This window comes from Cyprinodon variegatus, unplaced genomic scaffold (genome assembly GCF_000732505.1).
Source record: "Cyprinodon variegatus isolate N-32 unplaced genomic scaffold, C_variegatus-1.0 Scaffold161, whole genome shotgun sequence".
NCBI lineage: Eukaryota > Metazoa > Chordata > Actinopteri > Cyprinodontiformes > Cyprinodontidae > Cyprinodon > Cyprinodon variegatus.
The window spans coordinates 448057-463499 of NW_015150614.1; the positions used below are offsets into that span (position 1 = coordinate 448057).

At 36.8% G+C, this 15443-nt stretch overlaps 1 protein-coding gene across 1 annotated transcript in view; it reads left to right on the top strand.

Annotated features, from left to right (window-relative positions):
* The first annotated feature begins 3162 nt into the window (after positions 1–3162).
* Positions 3163–15443, top strand: part of LOC107086756 (complement C1q-like protein 4) — a 15557-nt gene continuing 3276 nt past the window's right edge. Inside the window, exons 1-2 of the mRNA XM_015377899.1 lie at positions 3163–3397; positions 3606–4834. Coding sequence (XP_015233385.1) covers positions 4289–4834 — 546 coding nt within the window. The 5' untranslated portion in view covers positions 3163–3397; positions 3606–4288. The remainder of the gene's footprint in view (positions 3398–3605; positions 4835–15443) is intronic.

Genomic DNA, 15443 nt, shown 5'->3' on the forward strand with positions numbered 1-15443 from the left:
CAATTCTACTCATTCGCTGTCCTAACAGCACAGTCACAGTGAAAACAGACATGATAGAGCACAGTATAAGAAATAAATACATTTTATCACTATATTGCAGGATATTGAAATTTAGGTGAGTGTTCAACAGGGAACAAATCAAGAACAGGACAGAGAGGAAAAGAGAGGGAGACAGACAGCTGAAAGACATACGCATATTTCAATATTAATCACCTCAGTAATATTTTAACAGCTTCTAAAAATCCAATCCTGAGTATATTGCTTCTGACTATTAAAAATGATTGTCTGCACCTCGCTTCTTGTCTTCAGAGAACTGAGTTAGTGACCCAAGCTAACTTAATTGCACTAATTTACTCCAAAAGACCCTGCTCAGCTACTTTTTACCTCCTTCTAAAAATGTATATATATATTTTCCCAGCCCTGAGCCACATTCAATTTCCCACCAAATCCAAGACATCCTTTAGTAACCATCTTGAAATGGGTTTATTGTTGACCTTCTCCGGGCTGGAAGGATCAGGTTGCATGATCCCCACATTACTAGACTGGTGGCAGAGAGAGAGGTTGAGGAGAAGGTGATTGATGAAAAGGGATTCATCAATACTGTATGGACACCTCTTCCTATTGCCATCACCATGTCACCAATTAAATTTTCTGCCTGTCAGACAGGTGACAAATAGCTCAAATATAATATTTACAAAAACTGAACCATATAGATGTTTCTGAAAAGATATGTGATCACAGATTACCAATAAACTGAGAGAAATCAAAGATGTCTCTGTAGCAGTGTTTACACAGCTTCCTGGGATTTGATGCATAAATGAATCTATATCAAAATAATCTGATGCTCAGTCGTAATAGATTTTACTACAATGATTAGTTTTATGGGTAATACCCATCTATTTTCTAGATTTGTTTTTTGTGGGTGGTGCTGATTCCTCTAGCTACCATCAGCAGACAAAATTCATGGGTAAAACCTGGACAGGTAATCACATCATAACAGGGCAACACAGAAACCTACAAGATAAGTAACCTTGCATGTACCTACCCCTATCCTCCGAAAACTAGCTTCGCATAAGCAAGAAATATGTTTTCCAAATATAATCATAGATATAATTTTGCATTTTTAAGCTGGTAAGATGTTAGGCTGTTTTAAATTTTATTTAGATCTAAGACCCTAAATATTAAAATGTCTCTAATACTGTAGTAAACAACTCTTCTGACAACTCTAGGTTAAATATATATTTACTGACCTACATGGGGGCTTGTCGCTGACCTTTAGCACAACTTAAACTGTTTGTTCTTGCACCATGAGTCAATATCTACTGTTTTTAATTGTGTATGATAGATGAACTCAATTGGATAGCACTGGATTTGACCTACAACTTTGCTTTTATTCCTAACTTTAACAGCTACACTAACCCGTGTGCCTCATAGTAAGTACAGCCAAGTCTAGTAAGCTATGGATATGCATTGTCTTATACAGTAGGGGCTTGCATTAAATACATAACAAGGAAATATTGATTTTAGTTGCTTCTGGAGTAATTCAGCTTCAGTATAGTGATTTTTTTTGGTACATTACTAGTAAAAGTTAAATATTTTGAAATAAATTCTTTTGATTAGCTAAACCACTGGGTGAACAAATGCACATTTGAGACTCAGCAAAATACAATTTATGACCAGATGATGAGTCTGTGTGAGACTTTATAAGAACTACAATCAAAGTTAATACTCTGAAAAATAAACAGAATCAATAATTATATTTAAAACATTTTATAACTTTTTGAAATGAAAAAAAAAAAAATCCCAAAAAACAATAATTTTTTGGAGAGTATTAAGTGTTGCTGTACCAGAAGATGATTCTCTATATCTCTTTGAGTACATGGAACTATCTAAGTAAATTTTTCCTTTAGCTTTGCTACGTTTTAGTAACTTATGTAACTATTTCTTAGCTATAAACCCAGATGTCTACCCAACTAATATCTGTACATATTGTCAAACTACCAAACTACTCTCCAACTTCTTACCATGGATAGATGGGAGGACAAATATGTTTTTCTATCTGTGATTTATTTCCCATTATATATTATAGATTATTATTAAATGCATTTTAATTCTGAAACCCTAGATATAAATCTGGATTACTTAAGTATAGCCATGTTTAACTCAATAGAAAGTGCAGCTAAGTATTATAGATGTTTTGTTTAGATGCTTTTGGTGAATATCAGCTGCAAAAAATAAATAAAACAAAAATTGACCTAAAATCACTGGAGAGTAATTTTCCTTTTATTTATTTATCACCAGGTATAACAGAAAAATATCTGATAACCACATACAGATGTTGGTCACACCATAATGTTTTACAACTCCACCTTAGTGAACCTTTTTGGTTTTGCTTTATTTTAACATTGGTCATCTCGTTATTAAATGTTGCCCTAAAAACTGCAGGAAAAGATTCCGCATTAAAATAAAATAAAAAAAAACCTTTGACGACTAATGGTGTAAATACTCTTTGGTCTGCAGTCCACACATAGTATGTGAGCAGAGATGTTTGTTTACTCCAGTGTTCAGGCACCAGTTTAAGATTTTAGCTGAGAGGGTACATTGTCTGGGGCAGGGTGTCTCACTAATGAGGCTGTATAGCTGTGGGATGCGAGTCACACACAGACAATGGTCTAGGGACCATTTAGCGTCTCCTCTCCATTCCTCACACATCACGCAGAGGCAGCTTTGACTCAGTCACCACCATCCCATGTCCTCTCTTTGCCTGGTACACAAAAGATGAGAACATTCTCCTCTGTCTGGCAGAACAGTATCAAACATTTGTTGCTTGCAGAGACATTTTCCTCTGACAGGTAAATATTGAGCAAACAATATCAGCTCATAGGAGGATTATTTAATAGAGACATTCATATTGGCTTAAAATAATAATATCAACATACATATGACAGGATATTTTATATACTCAATGTTTTGAATGATAAATAAAGTTGTTTAATGTTAAATAACTCCTGATAGGAAAGGAAAATCTAGATAGTGATACAACAGAGAGAGACAGAGACAGGGGAGGGGTGAGGAGGAGAGATCTAACAGGTGTAGAGCAGGACTGCTGCTGGACCAAACGCCTCGATCAGCGCTACAGTGGACAGACAGCGTGGAGGGGAGCGTCTGGATGCACAGCGCTTCTCATTTGGAAAAAAAAAAATCTGAAAGTTTTCCCGTGGATCATTTCTCACCTTAATTATCATAGAAGTCGCTGAAGTTTGGACTTTATTTAAAAAATAAAAAAGCGGGGAGAACTCCGCTGTGATTAGGAAACTGTTAACTACCCGGAAACTCCTGCGCGCCTTGGTTCATCAGCCTATCATTGGACGCGCCAGAGATCATTTTGCTGAAACAGGTGAGAAAAAGCTTATATCTTACCTCCAATTTCGATATATTTAACTATTTATTTTACACTACAGAGATGCATCTAAATAATACGCCCACCTTATAAAAAATATTTGTAGTTCTCTTTTTAAATTACGCATATATTTGATTTAAGTAATTTACAGGGAATAACGGTAAAATTAATAAGTTTATTCATTCTTTTTTATTATCCTTTTCAGATCCATACAAAGACGCAGGAGGAATCAACTTTAAAAGAATCTGTTGATTCAAGGCACCAACTTCATTATTTCTGGCAGAAAACAGAGCTGTCCACGGATCATCCTGCCTGGAGAGATATCTGGTGACCTTTTTCTGTCTCAGCTATGGCATTAAATGAGACATCTACATGAAGTGCTCTGGTATCTAGGAGAAACCTTAAAGGACATCTTTGTACTTTATCTGAGAAAGTCATTTTGTCCCCCCCCCCCCCTCCTTTTGTGGTGTGGACTTTCATGACAAACTGTTGAGACTTTGATCCATCAGAAGAATACCTAATTTTTTTGTTTTTGTTTTGTTGTTGTAATGGTGAGACAGCAGGACAAAAAAATAAATAAATATTAAGATAGATATATTGATGTGAGATAACTGGACAATTCTTAAAAGGGAATCTTAATCTCCGTGAATGATTTTCCGTTCTTGGCTAACATTTTTTCTTGTAATATTTGAACAACCAATGCTCTAATACCTCCTACATCTCCCCCCCTCAACGTCTCTTCTCCATTTTTCCTTCCAAACTGTTACCTGGAGAGGCTTCATCGTGGCCGGCACTATTCCAGCCAAGGGGGAGGAGGACTTCCTCACACTGGCCGCCTCTCGGCTTAGCCGCAGGAAACGTGTGATCGTAGCTGCTGTTGGCGTGGCCATGGTTCTGATTCTGTTGGTTGCTATTCCCCTTCTTGTTCACACAACCAAAGGTGGCAGCGCTGGGGGAACAGGGAACCATTATGAAATGCTTGGAAGCTGCAGGATGGTGTGTGATCCTTACGCTACTTCTCAACCTGGTCAGGAATTGATAGCTGTGTCTTCGCCCCCCCAGGAATACTCTGGAAAGAAGATAAGGTCTGGGCTTCGAGGGCCTCCTGGGAACCCAGGTCCTCCAGGAGAACGTGGGCCCCCGGGGGAGCCAGGGAAACCGGGGCCGCAGGGGCCCCCCGGTCCTGGTCCGGGGGGTTATTCTCCCTCCATCTACACCCCTAAAATTGCCTTTTATGCAGGGCTACGCAAGCAGCACGAGGGCAGCGAAATACTGAAATTTGATGACGTGGTCACCAATGTTGGTAATTACTATGAGCCCAGCACCGGAAAGTTCACCTGCCCTCTGCCTGGCATCTATTTTTTCACCTACCATGTACTAATGAGGGGTGGTGATGGCACTAGCATGTGGGCAGACCTGAAGAAGAATGGACTGGTTAGTAGAAATGTGTGTGTGTGCATGTGTGTGTTAAATAGAGAGTCTGTATGTAAATGCAACACAAGAATGCACCACAGATACTTTTTGTTTTGTTGGCTATCCTGTCTCATATTCATCCCCACAACATTGAGCTCTTTAGATTCAGAGCACAATCCACTTAGCAAGTGGCAACATGACAAGCAAAGAATGAAAAGGCAACCCTTCTCCTCATTAAAGAAGTGGACATGCTATATAGTCTTAAAATCTCAGCCTTCACATATTTGCATTCCCACATGTATTTTGGTTAAATGACAAGTGGCAGGATGCAGGCGAAAATACCAGACTAATTATTAGGATTCCCACACATAGCTTGATTATCGCCTAAAGAGAAGTGCAAAAGAGCACAGGAGACATGTCTGTTAGAATGTGAACAGTTAGGTTTGCACCTCAGCTTAAGAAATAATGAATTTAAAATCGACAGTCCACTCATCCACTTCCTCATTCCCCAGACTCTAATTAAATGTAGGGGTAGTGTTAGGAAGGAGACATGGAGATCATAGGGATTTCATCAGAGAAGTCCAGGTTCTGAGAACATTCTTCCCATTGCTTTGTTTCATTCAATCATTATTTCACTGATTCATTCATTCATTTGTGAAGGACTATAAACGTAAATGGGTTTCTGCTCAAACCTTACTTTGCAGACATGAGGTGTATTAAGCATAACTTCACAGCGTCATATGAAGCAAAACGTAAAAGTTGATTCTGGATTGAAAATCCATTTGATCACAAACATGAAGGTGTGTTTAAGTCTAATGCTCCGCATTGTCATTCAAGTCATTTTAGCCTGTTAAATAATTAATTCATCTTGGATTAGATCCCCCTCCCTCGAACCACGGCTGTACCTTCCTTTCCTAACCTCATCCTGACTTGTTCATTGATTCTCCATTAATTATCTTTCACTCACCTCAATTATTTAACCTCACCCAGGTCCCTGTGACACCCGTCAGGTGGCTTCTTTAAACATTTCTGGCAAACTAAGTGCACGCATAACAGGTATGGGTCCAAGAAGAACTGCAGGTGGATGGATATAGAGAACTAACACAATTCTGCAGAATTCATGATCATGTTTGAAGTTATTAAAGCCTGGAGGCAGTTGGGTGCCATGCTCGAGGCCAGTCGGTGGCTTGGGTTAAGTAAATCAGGGGTGTGCTTGACAGGTTGCATTCCTTACCGTGGAATCAAAGAGGCATGTTTTAACCATTGCCGTAGGTGCTCCTGCTTTATTGGATATTGTCTCTTGCTGTTTCTTTCAAAATATCACCACAGGCACAATTTTGCTGTTTGCCTTTTCATCCCCTGCTGTAAAATATTTGCACCTTCACAAGTTAGGGCATTTTATTTCAGCTCTAATTAAAGTTCCCAAATTGAATCCAAATAGCTTCTGCTACAATAATGACATGCCAAGGTGTCTATCTGACGGTACTGAAAGGGAGAAAAGGAGAAGAAGAGTGAGCTGATGGCCCTGGGTGGGGCAGGAGACGATAGATGACTTAATGGAGGTTTGGAGACAATGGGCTGGTAGACGAGGCATCTGGGAGGCTGGGTTTGAAGGCCAGTATGAGATCAGGCAGGATGACCGATGTACACCCACTCAACACACAGCTGCTTGACAAGTGATCAAGGTTGACTAAAAAAAGGAGTAGAGGAAAGTTACATTCCAAGGTGTTTACAAGAAGAACAAGTATAAGATGCAGTAAAAGCAGCGTAAGCCTTTTTCTGATCAAATCAAATAAAAAAAAAATCCCATGTTCAGTCTAAATACTAAACAATGTTCAACATTTTTTTGCTCTTTGATCAAAGATTAATGTACAAAAAATCAATACATAGTGGAAAAATCAAATGAGTTAAAAAAAAAAAAAATTGACAGCTCCCAACTAAAATTCGAGATTTGCAGAAAAATTCTCCCCCACTAGGGACAAGCGTGTAAAGAAAATGGATGGATGGACATTTTATTTTTTTTTTATTTGTATTTTGTCCTTTTAAGCAATAAGTGCTCATGAAAATAATCCAGTCAAGGTAAGACTGGGTTTAGATGTAATCTAAACTGTCATTTTATTCTTTCTTATAGAAATTGTTCTCAAATTTTGCTTTAACAAATCAAACAAAGAGGTCTGCCATGTCTAAATTATGTAAATTTTAAAACAATAGTAGGTAAAAAACAGCCCTGACTTGTAACTTGTACTCCAGCTTTAGATGGACCACAGTAAGGTTAGATTAGATCTCTGCACTCCATGGAGGGGGCGGGGTCCCATTGGCTGTATACAAAAATAAGCATAGGAACACAGTGTTCCTGGCAAAAGAAAGATGACATAACATGTTTTTATGCGTACTGTAAGCCCCCCACCCCCAAGTGTTCACCACATCACGTATCATATTGATAACATTTAGGTTGCTATTTGGCGCAGGTTCTGCAGTTGTTACAGAGTTTGGCACAAAGTTTGTAGATTCAATATCTATCACTTGCATGCTTTAAATCCCAGCTTCTCGATGTAACTTCCACAAATCACTGCACCATAACATTGCATCTGAGCAAGGGGGATTTCTTATCGAAGGGGGAAATCTTCAGCCGCCTCAGTGTCTGTAATTGACCTGTGAGTATCTGATTGACAGAAACATCCTGTTCTTCTTGGGCAGATTAACAACCCTGTACGTTCTCTGCTCAGCTAAGAACAAGAGGCAGTAGTTGATGGATGAATGTGTTTCATTAGGACACCTAATGAGTCAATATGGATTTCACCTTTCTCAAAATAAATAGTTCTAAACATTTCTCATTTCCATAACTGATGGTATAAATGCATTTAATTACTCTGCCCCTAATGTCCTGTCAGGGATACATGACTTGTAAATGACTTAATATTCCAGGTTTGTACCAGATGTTATTAAGACAGTGTGTGATGGTGTTGACATGCTTCTCAAGCTATGAAGAGTGGTAATGCGTCACATTTACCTTCTCAACTGCACATCCCACACTCTCCTCATTAGCAGAGCTGCTAATCCAGTTATTTATAATAATAAAATTCGCCTTCGAATATCTATATTAAACATTCTCAAGACAAGATGCTATGTAGACAAATAGATACTGGCTCTGCTCATTTAATCTGGTCCATGTGTTTTTCTTTTTTTTTTTTTTTTACCTGTCACAGGTCTCTTTTAATAGCCATGCTAAAGGTCAAGTTATTTCACACAGTAATGTTAAAATGTCATCACTTGCTGTAATGACCAGTGCCAGGATTAACTTTCCCAGTATAGTTAGGCTGCAGGTGGAAATTAGTCTCAAAACGGATAAAATACACAGAGAACTGTAAGAAAGAAAATTATAATCTTTTGAATGTAACTACATGTACATCTGTGACTTTTAACTTCCCAAAAAGTTATTTCAGTTAGATCCATATACACAGGGAAGCATATTTCTAGTATTTTCTTTTTCATTTTCATCGTAAAATTATGGCTTCAAGTCAATGAAAGCATCAAATTAGAGCTGTGCAATAAATCAATCCACAATCATGCCTGCACAACATATTAGCTTGTGCAAAATTGTAAAGTCCTAAACCAGACACCATTAGAAAGATTTTATCTGGGTTAAAACAAAGGACTGGAATGTGATATACATGTATATGGTTTTCTTTTTACATAATTGCAAATTATTGCATTTATTTGAAATTTGCAGTCCAGAGTTCTGAAACAGAGCAGAGAGGGAAATAATCCAAGCTGCTTGAACTCCAGTGTGAAATTTTAGTTAGTGATTTGGGAAGCCAAGTCATATGCTGCTGTTTTTCACTCTTTTTTATTGAGGCTAAAGTCAGGGAGCACTTCTACAAACAAATTTTAAAGCATGTCATGCCTCGTAGGGAGATGCTGAGTTATTTCTAATGCCAAAAGTACATATTTCTATCTCCATCATTTTCACTGGACAAGGAGTTGGCTAGACCCTATAGGGAATCTATGTAGTATTTTCAAAAGGGAAATAAGCACACATCCCATCAAACATGTAGAATAACTGAGGTTCAATGCATTCTGGGTTTCCTTAAAACCTTAGTAGTAGTACCAGTGGATTTGACCACCTTTTTGCATCCATCCATTGATCCAATAAACAATGCAAAAGTAATATATACTACATGAACCACTTTTAGTCGGTTCTCATTTCTGTAGATCATTATTTGCTGGTCTTATATAATATTTATTTAGCTTTCATCAGCTAAATAATAAGCTAAATACATATTGGACCTGGTATGACAAATACCATTATAGTTTTCCGCTTTATTATAAGAAATGACTAAAATAATAACTTGTTGAAATTATATTTTAGTTCATTTAGACACATCACCTTTATATATAGTAAAATGGATAATATTCCTAAGTTGAACATGAGTTAAAAATCACAAATGCGTTGTCACTGAATGGCAGGTAATAGCTGTCTAAGGCATGGTTCGGTGCCTAAATCGCTTGTCACCTTGTAATCCCAGAGCTCCCAGTGGAGAGGAAAAGCCTATTTAATAAATATTCTATTTCCACAACATCACCTCATCCTCATCCCAAACCTCCTGCTATGTGCTTTGGTCCCTTAGGTAAGTTTAACGGCTACTTTTCTATTGTCTCCGCTTTAAGAGGTCAGTATATCACTGGGAATGAATCCTGTCAGTTTTATTACCAGTAGAGCCCAGCACTACGGATAACAACAATAACAACACTTCATACACCCCCACATCTCCCCGGTCTCACAAAACAGCTTTGCTTGACCAGGCTGTTACTCCAGGCCCCCCTTTATCAACTTTTTGGCCAATATTTTTCCCTCTGCCCTCCTCTAACACTTTGTTTTGTCTGTCCATGTCTGGGTTTTGTGCAGCAACTCTATTTTCGGTAGAAACAACCCGGCAGCTGCTCCTCATTCCTCCAACCTCCTCCTTTTCCCTTTCCTTTAGTCCGTGGTACTCTCCTCCCAGGCATGTTTACAGGAGGCCCAGTAATGAAAGGGCTAGGAGGATACAAAGGCAGCCAGAGGCAAGCCCTGGGGCCCCTTGCCTCATGGCTCACAGCCCCTCCAGCTCCTGGATCAGCGCTGCATGTTGCCTGGTTCACATGGATCAGTCTGTCTTCCAGCCATATCCTTCTCCTCTCCTGGCTTCCTGTCCTAATCCTACCATGTCTCCCACATGACTTTCTGTCTGAAAACTGCATTAATTGATAGTCAGTATTGTTCCTTCAAACATAGGAACATCGGCTACAGCACCAGCTCATTTAACATGGGCTCAGAAAAGCAAAACATCTTTATTGATGAACATTATATTGATCAATGGAATTAAAAAAGCAGCTCTGAAATCATTAAAAGCTGAAAGACCTGGTGAGGGCAAAGATATTCCCACATCTACTTTGAGTTGGGTTAAAATAATGAGCGTGGTGACATATGCCTGCTGTCGATAAAAAGTCACAACAAGAGAATTGCTGTCAGAAGCAGGCAAAGATGCAAATGTGATATTGGCTGTCACTACTTGTGCCAAGGAGAACAATTTAGCCTTTACAGATGAATATGTAGTAGATTTATTATTTGGGAGATGTTCACTGCAAGACATTACAATCTCAATAAAAAAGAACCATCTACCTAATTTCTAATTACAGTTTGTTAAAACTGTAAGTCAGGGTTACTTAAATTGCAATCCAAATTAATAAATTGTCCAGCCCTCAATCACAGATCAACATCACATATTGTAGGGACATGTTTTTTCATTTAAAAAGATCATAAAATGACAAAAAAAAAATATTTTTAATTCTAATTTCAATGTAAATATTAGCACAAAAACACCTTCCTTAAGTCACACGCAGATTTGGATGCACCCTTTTATAAACTTGACTAAATGCAGTGAAAGCTTTCTCAGACAGAGTGACACATGTCGCCTGGTTGTAGCTGAACTAAAAGGAGTTTTTAACTGAGGAAAATAAAGAATATTTAAGACAAACTCATTTTAAGACATCATATTCTATCATTTTAATATGGTAAATCTGCTTCAGATAGTTTTAAATATTGATTTTCTTCATGAATATTTTCCTAACTTTCATTGCTTAGATTATTGTTCAGCAAGTGAAACTCAGAGGTGTAAAAAGTATGAATGTTTATTACTCAAGTAGAAGTATAAATCCTACTGTTTAAAAACACTTCTGTAGACGTTGGAGTATCACCTTAAGATTTTTAATCAAGTAAAAATGTAAAAGTACAATTTTCAAAACTATTTAAAGTATTAAGTAAAAGTAATTCAGGAAAAAAATGTTAAAGACTGATGCTTTGCTGGGTTGGAGGTTTTGAGGACCCAAATGCAGAGGTTGATGAGGCAGAGGTGAGTTTTGTAGATTTAATTAACTGAGGAAAAAATGCAAAACCCAAGGAATACAAGGAACTATTGTGTTATGAGATGAGCCGAGGCTTCGAGGCATGTGTCGAGTAATGGACGTTTTTTTTTGTTTCACAAAGGGCGTGCAAAAGTATGATTAATTTAGTGGAGGGGCCAATTTTATGATCTCCAAAGCCTTGCTACCCTGATACCACATAACCGCTTCTGGAAGTGGTTCAGAAAGCTCAAAAACTTCAACGGTATTTAAACAGCCAGTATTCAGTCAAGATGTGGGAGCTTGTAGGGGAGTTTCGGTCAGTTGGATAGAGTTTAGATAGACTGGTTGTTTTTCTAACAATCTAGTTGGTCAAAATTATTTTAGTTTGATCAAATAATGTAATGATCAAAATCTAAGCAATCTAGCAGTATTGTTGTCTGGAGAGTAGTTACTAGTGTTAGTTGCGTCAGCTGTAAGACATTGACTTCCATTCCTGAGGTTGATGGTTCCAGACCTGCTTTAGACTTTTGAAAGTTGTATACCGGTATATACTTAACAAGAATTTTGGCTAATGTGACTAATTTGTATTGGTTTGCCCTAGTAAAAATATAGATTGGGTATTGGTTGGTTTAGCCAAAAGGTTGGTTGAACGCATACCTTCCAACTCGATTAAAACCAAAAACCGTGGAAAAACTATTATGTTTGAATTAAAATGACCAACACCTTTTATTTTGCTCATCGTTGCCCATTTTGCAGTAACACTTTCTCTGTCTGCTTGAGCTTATTTCACTAAAATGGCAGAAACAGTGTACCTTAAATGACTCTTTTAAGACGTTTTACACTAAAAAAAGAAACGTACAAAAGATTATTATACACACAATTTCAAAGGAACCTAAATGGGAAAAGAAAAGCAAGAAAAACAATTGCAAAAAAATCACACATTATATTACTAACTGTAGTTCTGCACTCCACCAGTAAGTGTTGACATGTTCCCATGGAGCGTCATGAACTGTGGAGATTGTTGAAGCAATTTGGCCAAACAGTTCAATGACTCATGAGGCTTCATCTCACCATCACTACAAGGAAGCAAAAACCAGATACCTTCAGGGGAAAACTCACATGAGCAGCAAGGAAAAGATGAGGAACCAGCACTGAGGAACAGTACTGGGAGAGTATATATAGGAGAGAGAACAGACTGGAATAATGAGCTGACAAGGAACAGGTGTGAATGCAAGCAACTAGGAGGAAGCCAAGGGGAAAAGAACCAAACACAAGGGGGAAGCAGAGAGCAACTCAAGATGAAAAACACTGCTAGAAAACTACAAACACAAAGAAACTAAAAATAAACAATAAAATCCTTTACTTAATTTTCTTAGTTTTATAACTAATGGTAACATTGTCAAATTTGACTTGCATGATCTTGACAACCATTTATTTTGGTAGGTGGCGAACAACAAGTTGGTGCAGCAACAAGTTTGTCCAACCACAACTAAATCAGTAGTAATTATTACTAATTATTTTGATGGTTTTTATTTTTTCAAAATACCAACAAGCCATAACGGTAATAAGCTTAAATGAAACAAAACAATGTAGTCTATTTTTAAAATGTAAGACATACAAAGTAGAGATAATTGCAAAAAATGTAAGGAGTAGAAGAAAAAAACTGTCTAAAAAATTATTACTCCAGTAAAGAATAGATGGCCAAAATTTCTACTTAAGTAAGATAAAAATGTATTTCTACTTTTGTTACTTGACACCTCTGGCAAAACTACATCAATAATAAATAGACACAACTGCTATTAATTGCACTTACTGTAAATGCATTTAGCTTGGCGGTTAAAAGTACATTTTATTTTTGTAGACTCCAGTGTAATTGATTTTGCAGGAATGGTTCAAAAGTTTAGTTTTGTTTTGTTTAGAAGCTATTTAAAGTTAAATTCTGATCAGGTCAGCAAAAGACAGAAAAACAGTGTTTAATTTAGGAGGAAACACAATCAAAGATTACCTCTAATGTCTTAAAGCAACTCTATCCTCAAAAAACATTCTAGTTTTGTATAAAATCTCTTTCACAAATCTTTAAACCAGCATTGGACAGTAAATTGTAGAGTTAAAGCAATGATTATTTATATAGAGACGGTGAAAAGAGACAGTGAATCATTAATAGTCCTTTCCTGCGAATTATGTTATCAAAAAAATCAGAAAGATTTTTAAGCCAGAATATTATAAAAATCAAGTAATAAAAAAAAGTTGATATTCGAGTGATTTAAGTGAACCCCAACGCTGCAATACAATCTTTACTTTGACTGAAAACCCTATTGTTGCTTTTTTTTCAATAGATGTTTCCTTCTTGAATTTTATTGGGGACACACCACCAACTACTTTGTAAATAATCATGTTTTAATACAAATATAACGAATACTTAAAGACACCTAAACTTCCATTCATGAAACCTATATGATAATTATTTCACTGTACATGTTTTATCATAACGAGCTCTACTTTCATCTTTAACCTTTCAGGTCACCAGTTAGATACAGCCTCCAGGGCCAAACAAACTTGATTATTACAAAAAGAAGACAGAAAAGACAACTATGTATAGGAGTTAGCACATCAACTGCTTAATGGACAGTGTGTGATACAGTCAATATGGATTTCTACCCATGCTAACATGTCCTAGAGGCCCCACAAAGTTAGAAAATAATACTTTGCAATTTGCATCTTTTTTGATATTATTAGAAGGTATTTGCATGTGGTGATTATGAATGTTAAGCTGCATTTTAGGGTATATGGTTTACCAGTTGAATTAACTTTATTGCTAAGAGGTGGTTAATGATTTTTGATGTGGCATTTGATTCACAGCCTATAATTTGGTGTTAAATCCAAGGGCTGTTTTATAGACTTAGACTCAACTTTATTTATCCCTTGGGATTACTCCTTCAAGGTAATTCTGGTTCAAGTAGCCTATATAGAGTACAAAGGGCAGAGTTAAAACAAGATACCATTAAAGATCAAAATATAATAAGAGTGTATATACAGTAGTACAAAAGAGCATAGGAAAAGTTGTAATGTCCTGGAAAAATGTATAGGACGCTATTCAAGAGTTTTATTTAAAAATTATAATATATCTCTTTAGATGTGATATCACATTCATATTCATATGTTAGCCTAAAATACAGGCATCTCTTTTCTTTTCAGTTGTCAGCACCAAAACAGTCTTCTGGACTGGATTAAGCTTATAGAAAAATGAAATATATATATATGTTTATATATATATAAAATAGAGTCAAAGTACATTTGGAACCACGTACAGCCCGCTAAGTTACCTGGCAATGTTTAAGACTAAATATTAACCTATTAATCTAAATATTTGGATTTCAATGTACACATAATAAAACATTGATTCTTCAAAAATAAATGGATTCCAATTTAGATGTAGTATATTTCCAAATAAAACACAGAATACTAGAGTAGACATATGTAAGATAAATGTGGACAGATATACAAAACAAGAAATGCTGTTTACTTCTTAATATGTGATGTCAGGGATTTCTCCTTTGTTCTGGTTCATTATGGATGGCAGACCTGTCATGCTGTTTGTTGAACGAGGCATCCAGAGCCCATATCTTATTTCATGATGATGTCAGATCATGTTTAACCAATAAAGCATAACATCACAATTGATAAATGTCCAGATAGGAGCAAAATGAATTGTTGCAGTGGTTAAAAGAGCATGTATATATTTTTAGTTTAAGTAATGGAGGCTGTGCTGCTCCGTGAATGACTAGTTTCAAATTGATATGTACTCGTTAGGATGGGGTCCGAGTGACGGGAGTGACATGGTAGCAGTTGAATTGCAGATCATATTCTGTGGCTGTCATGGAGATATGCGTAGCTTGTCGGGCTGCTGACATAGATTGAGTGCTCCCTGCCCAGAAAGCTAGACACAAGGCCACTGATGTCTGTCATATGTCTGATGATTGGGATAGCAACAATGCAATTATTAATACTTGCAATTTATGTTTTTTTTTTTGTTTACTTACAGATTTGTACTTAACTTTTTTAAGTTTTAAAGAATGCTGTAAAACCTTACATTGTATATATATATATATATATATATATATATATATATATATATACATATATATATCATAACTAAAAAAAACTATCTTCTCACCCCTTGTGGGGTGGTATGTGTCATCCTCCTCAAGCTCGGGTCCTCTACCAGAGGCCTGGGAGTTTGAGGGTTCTG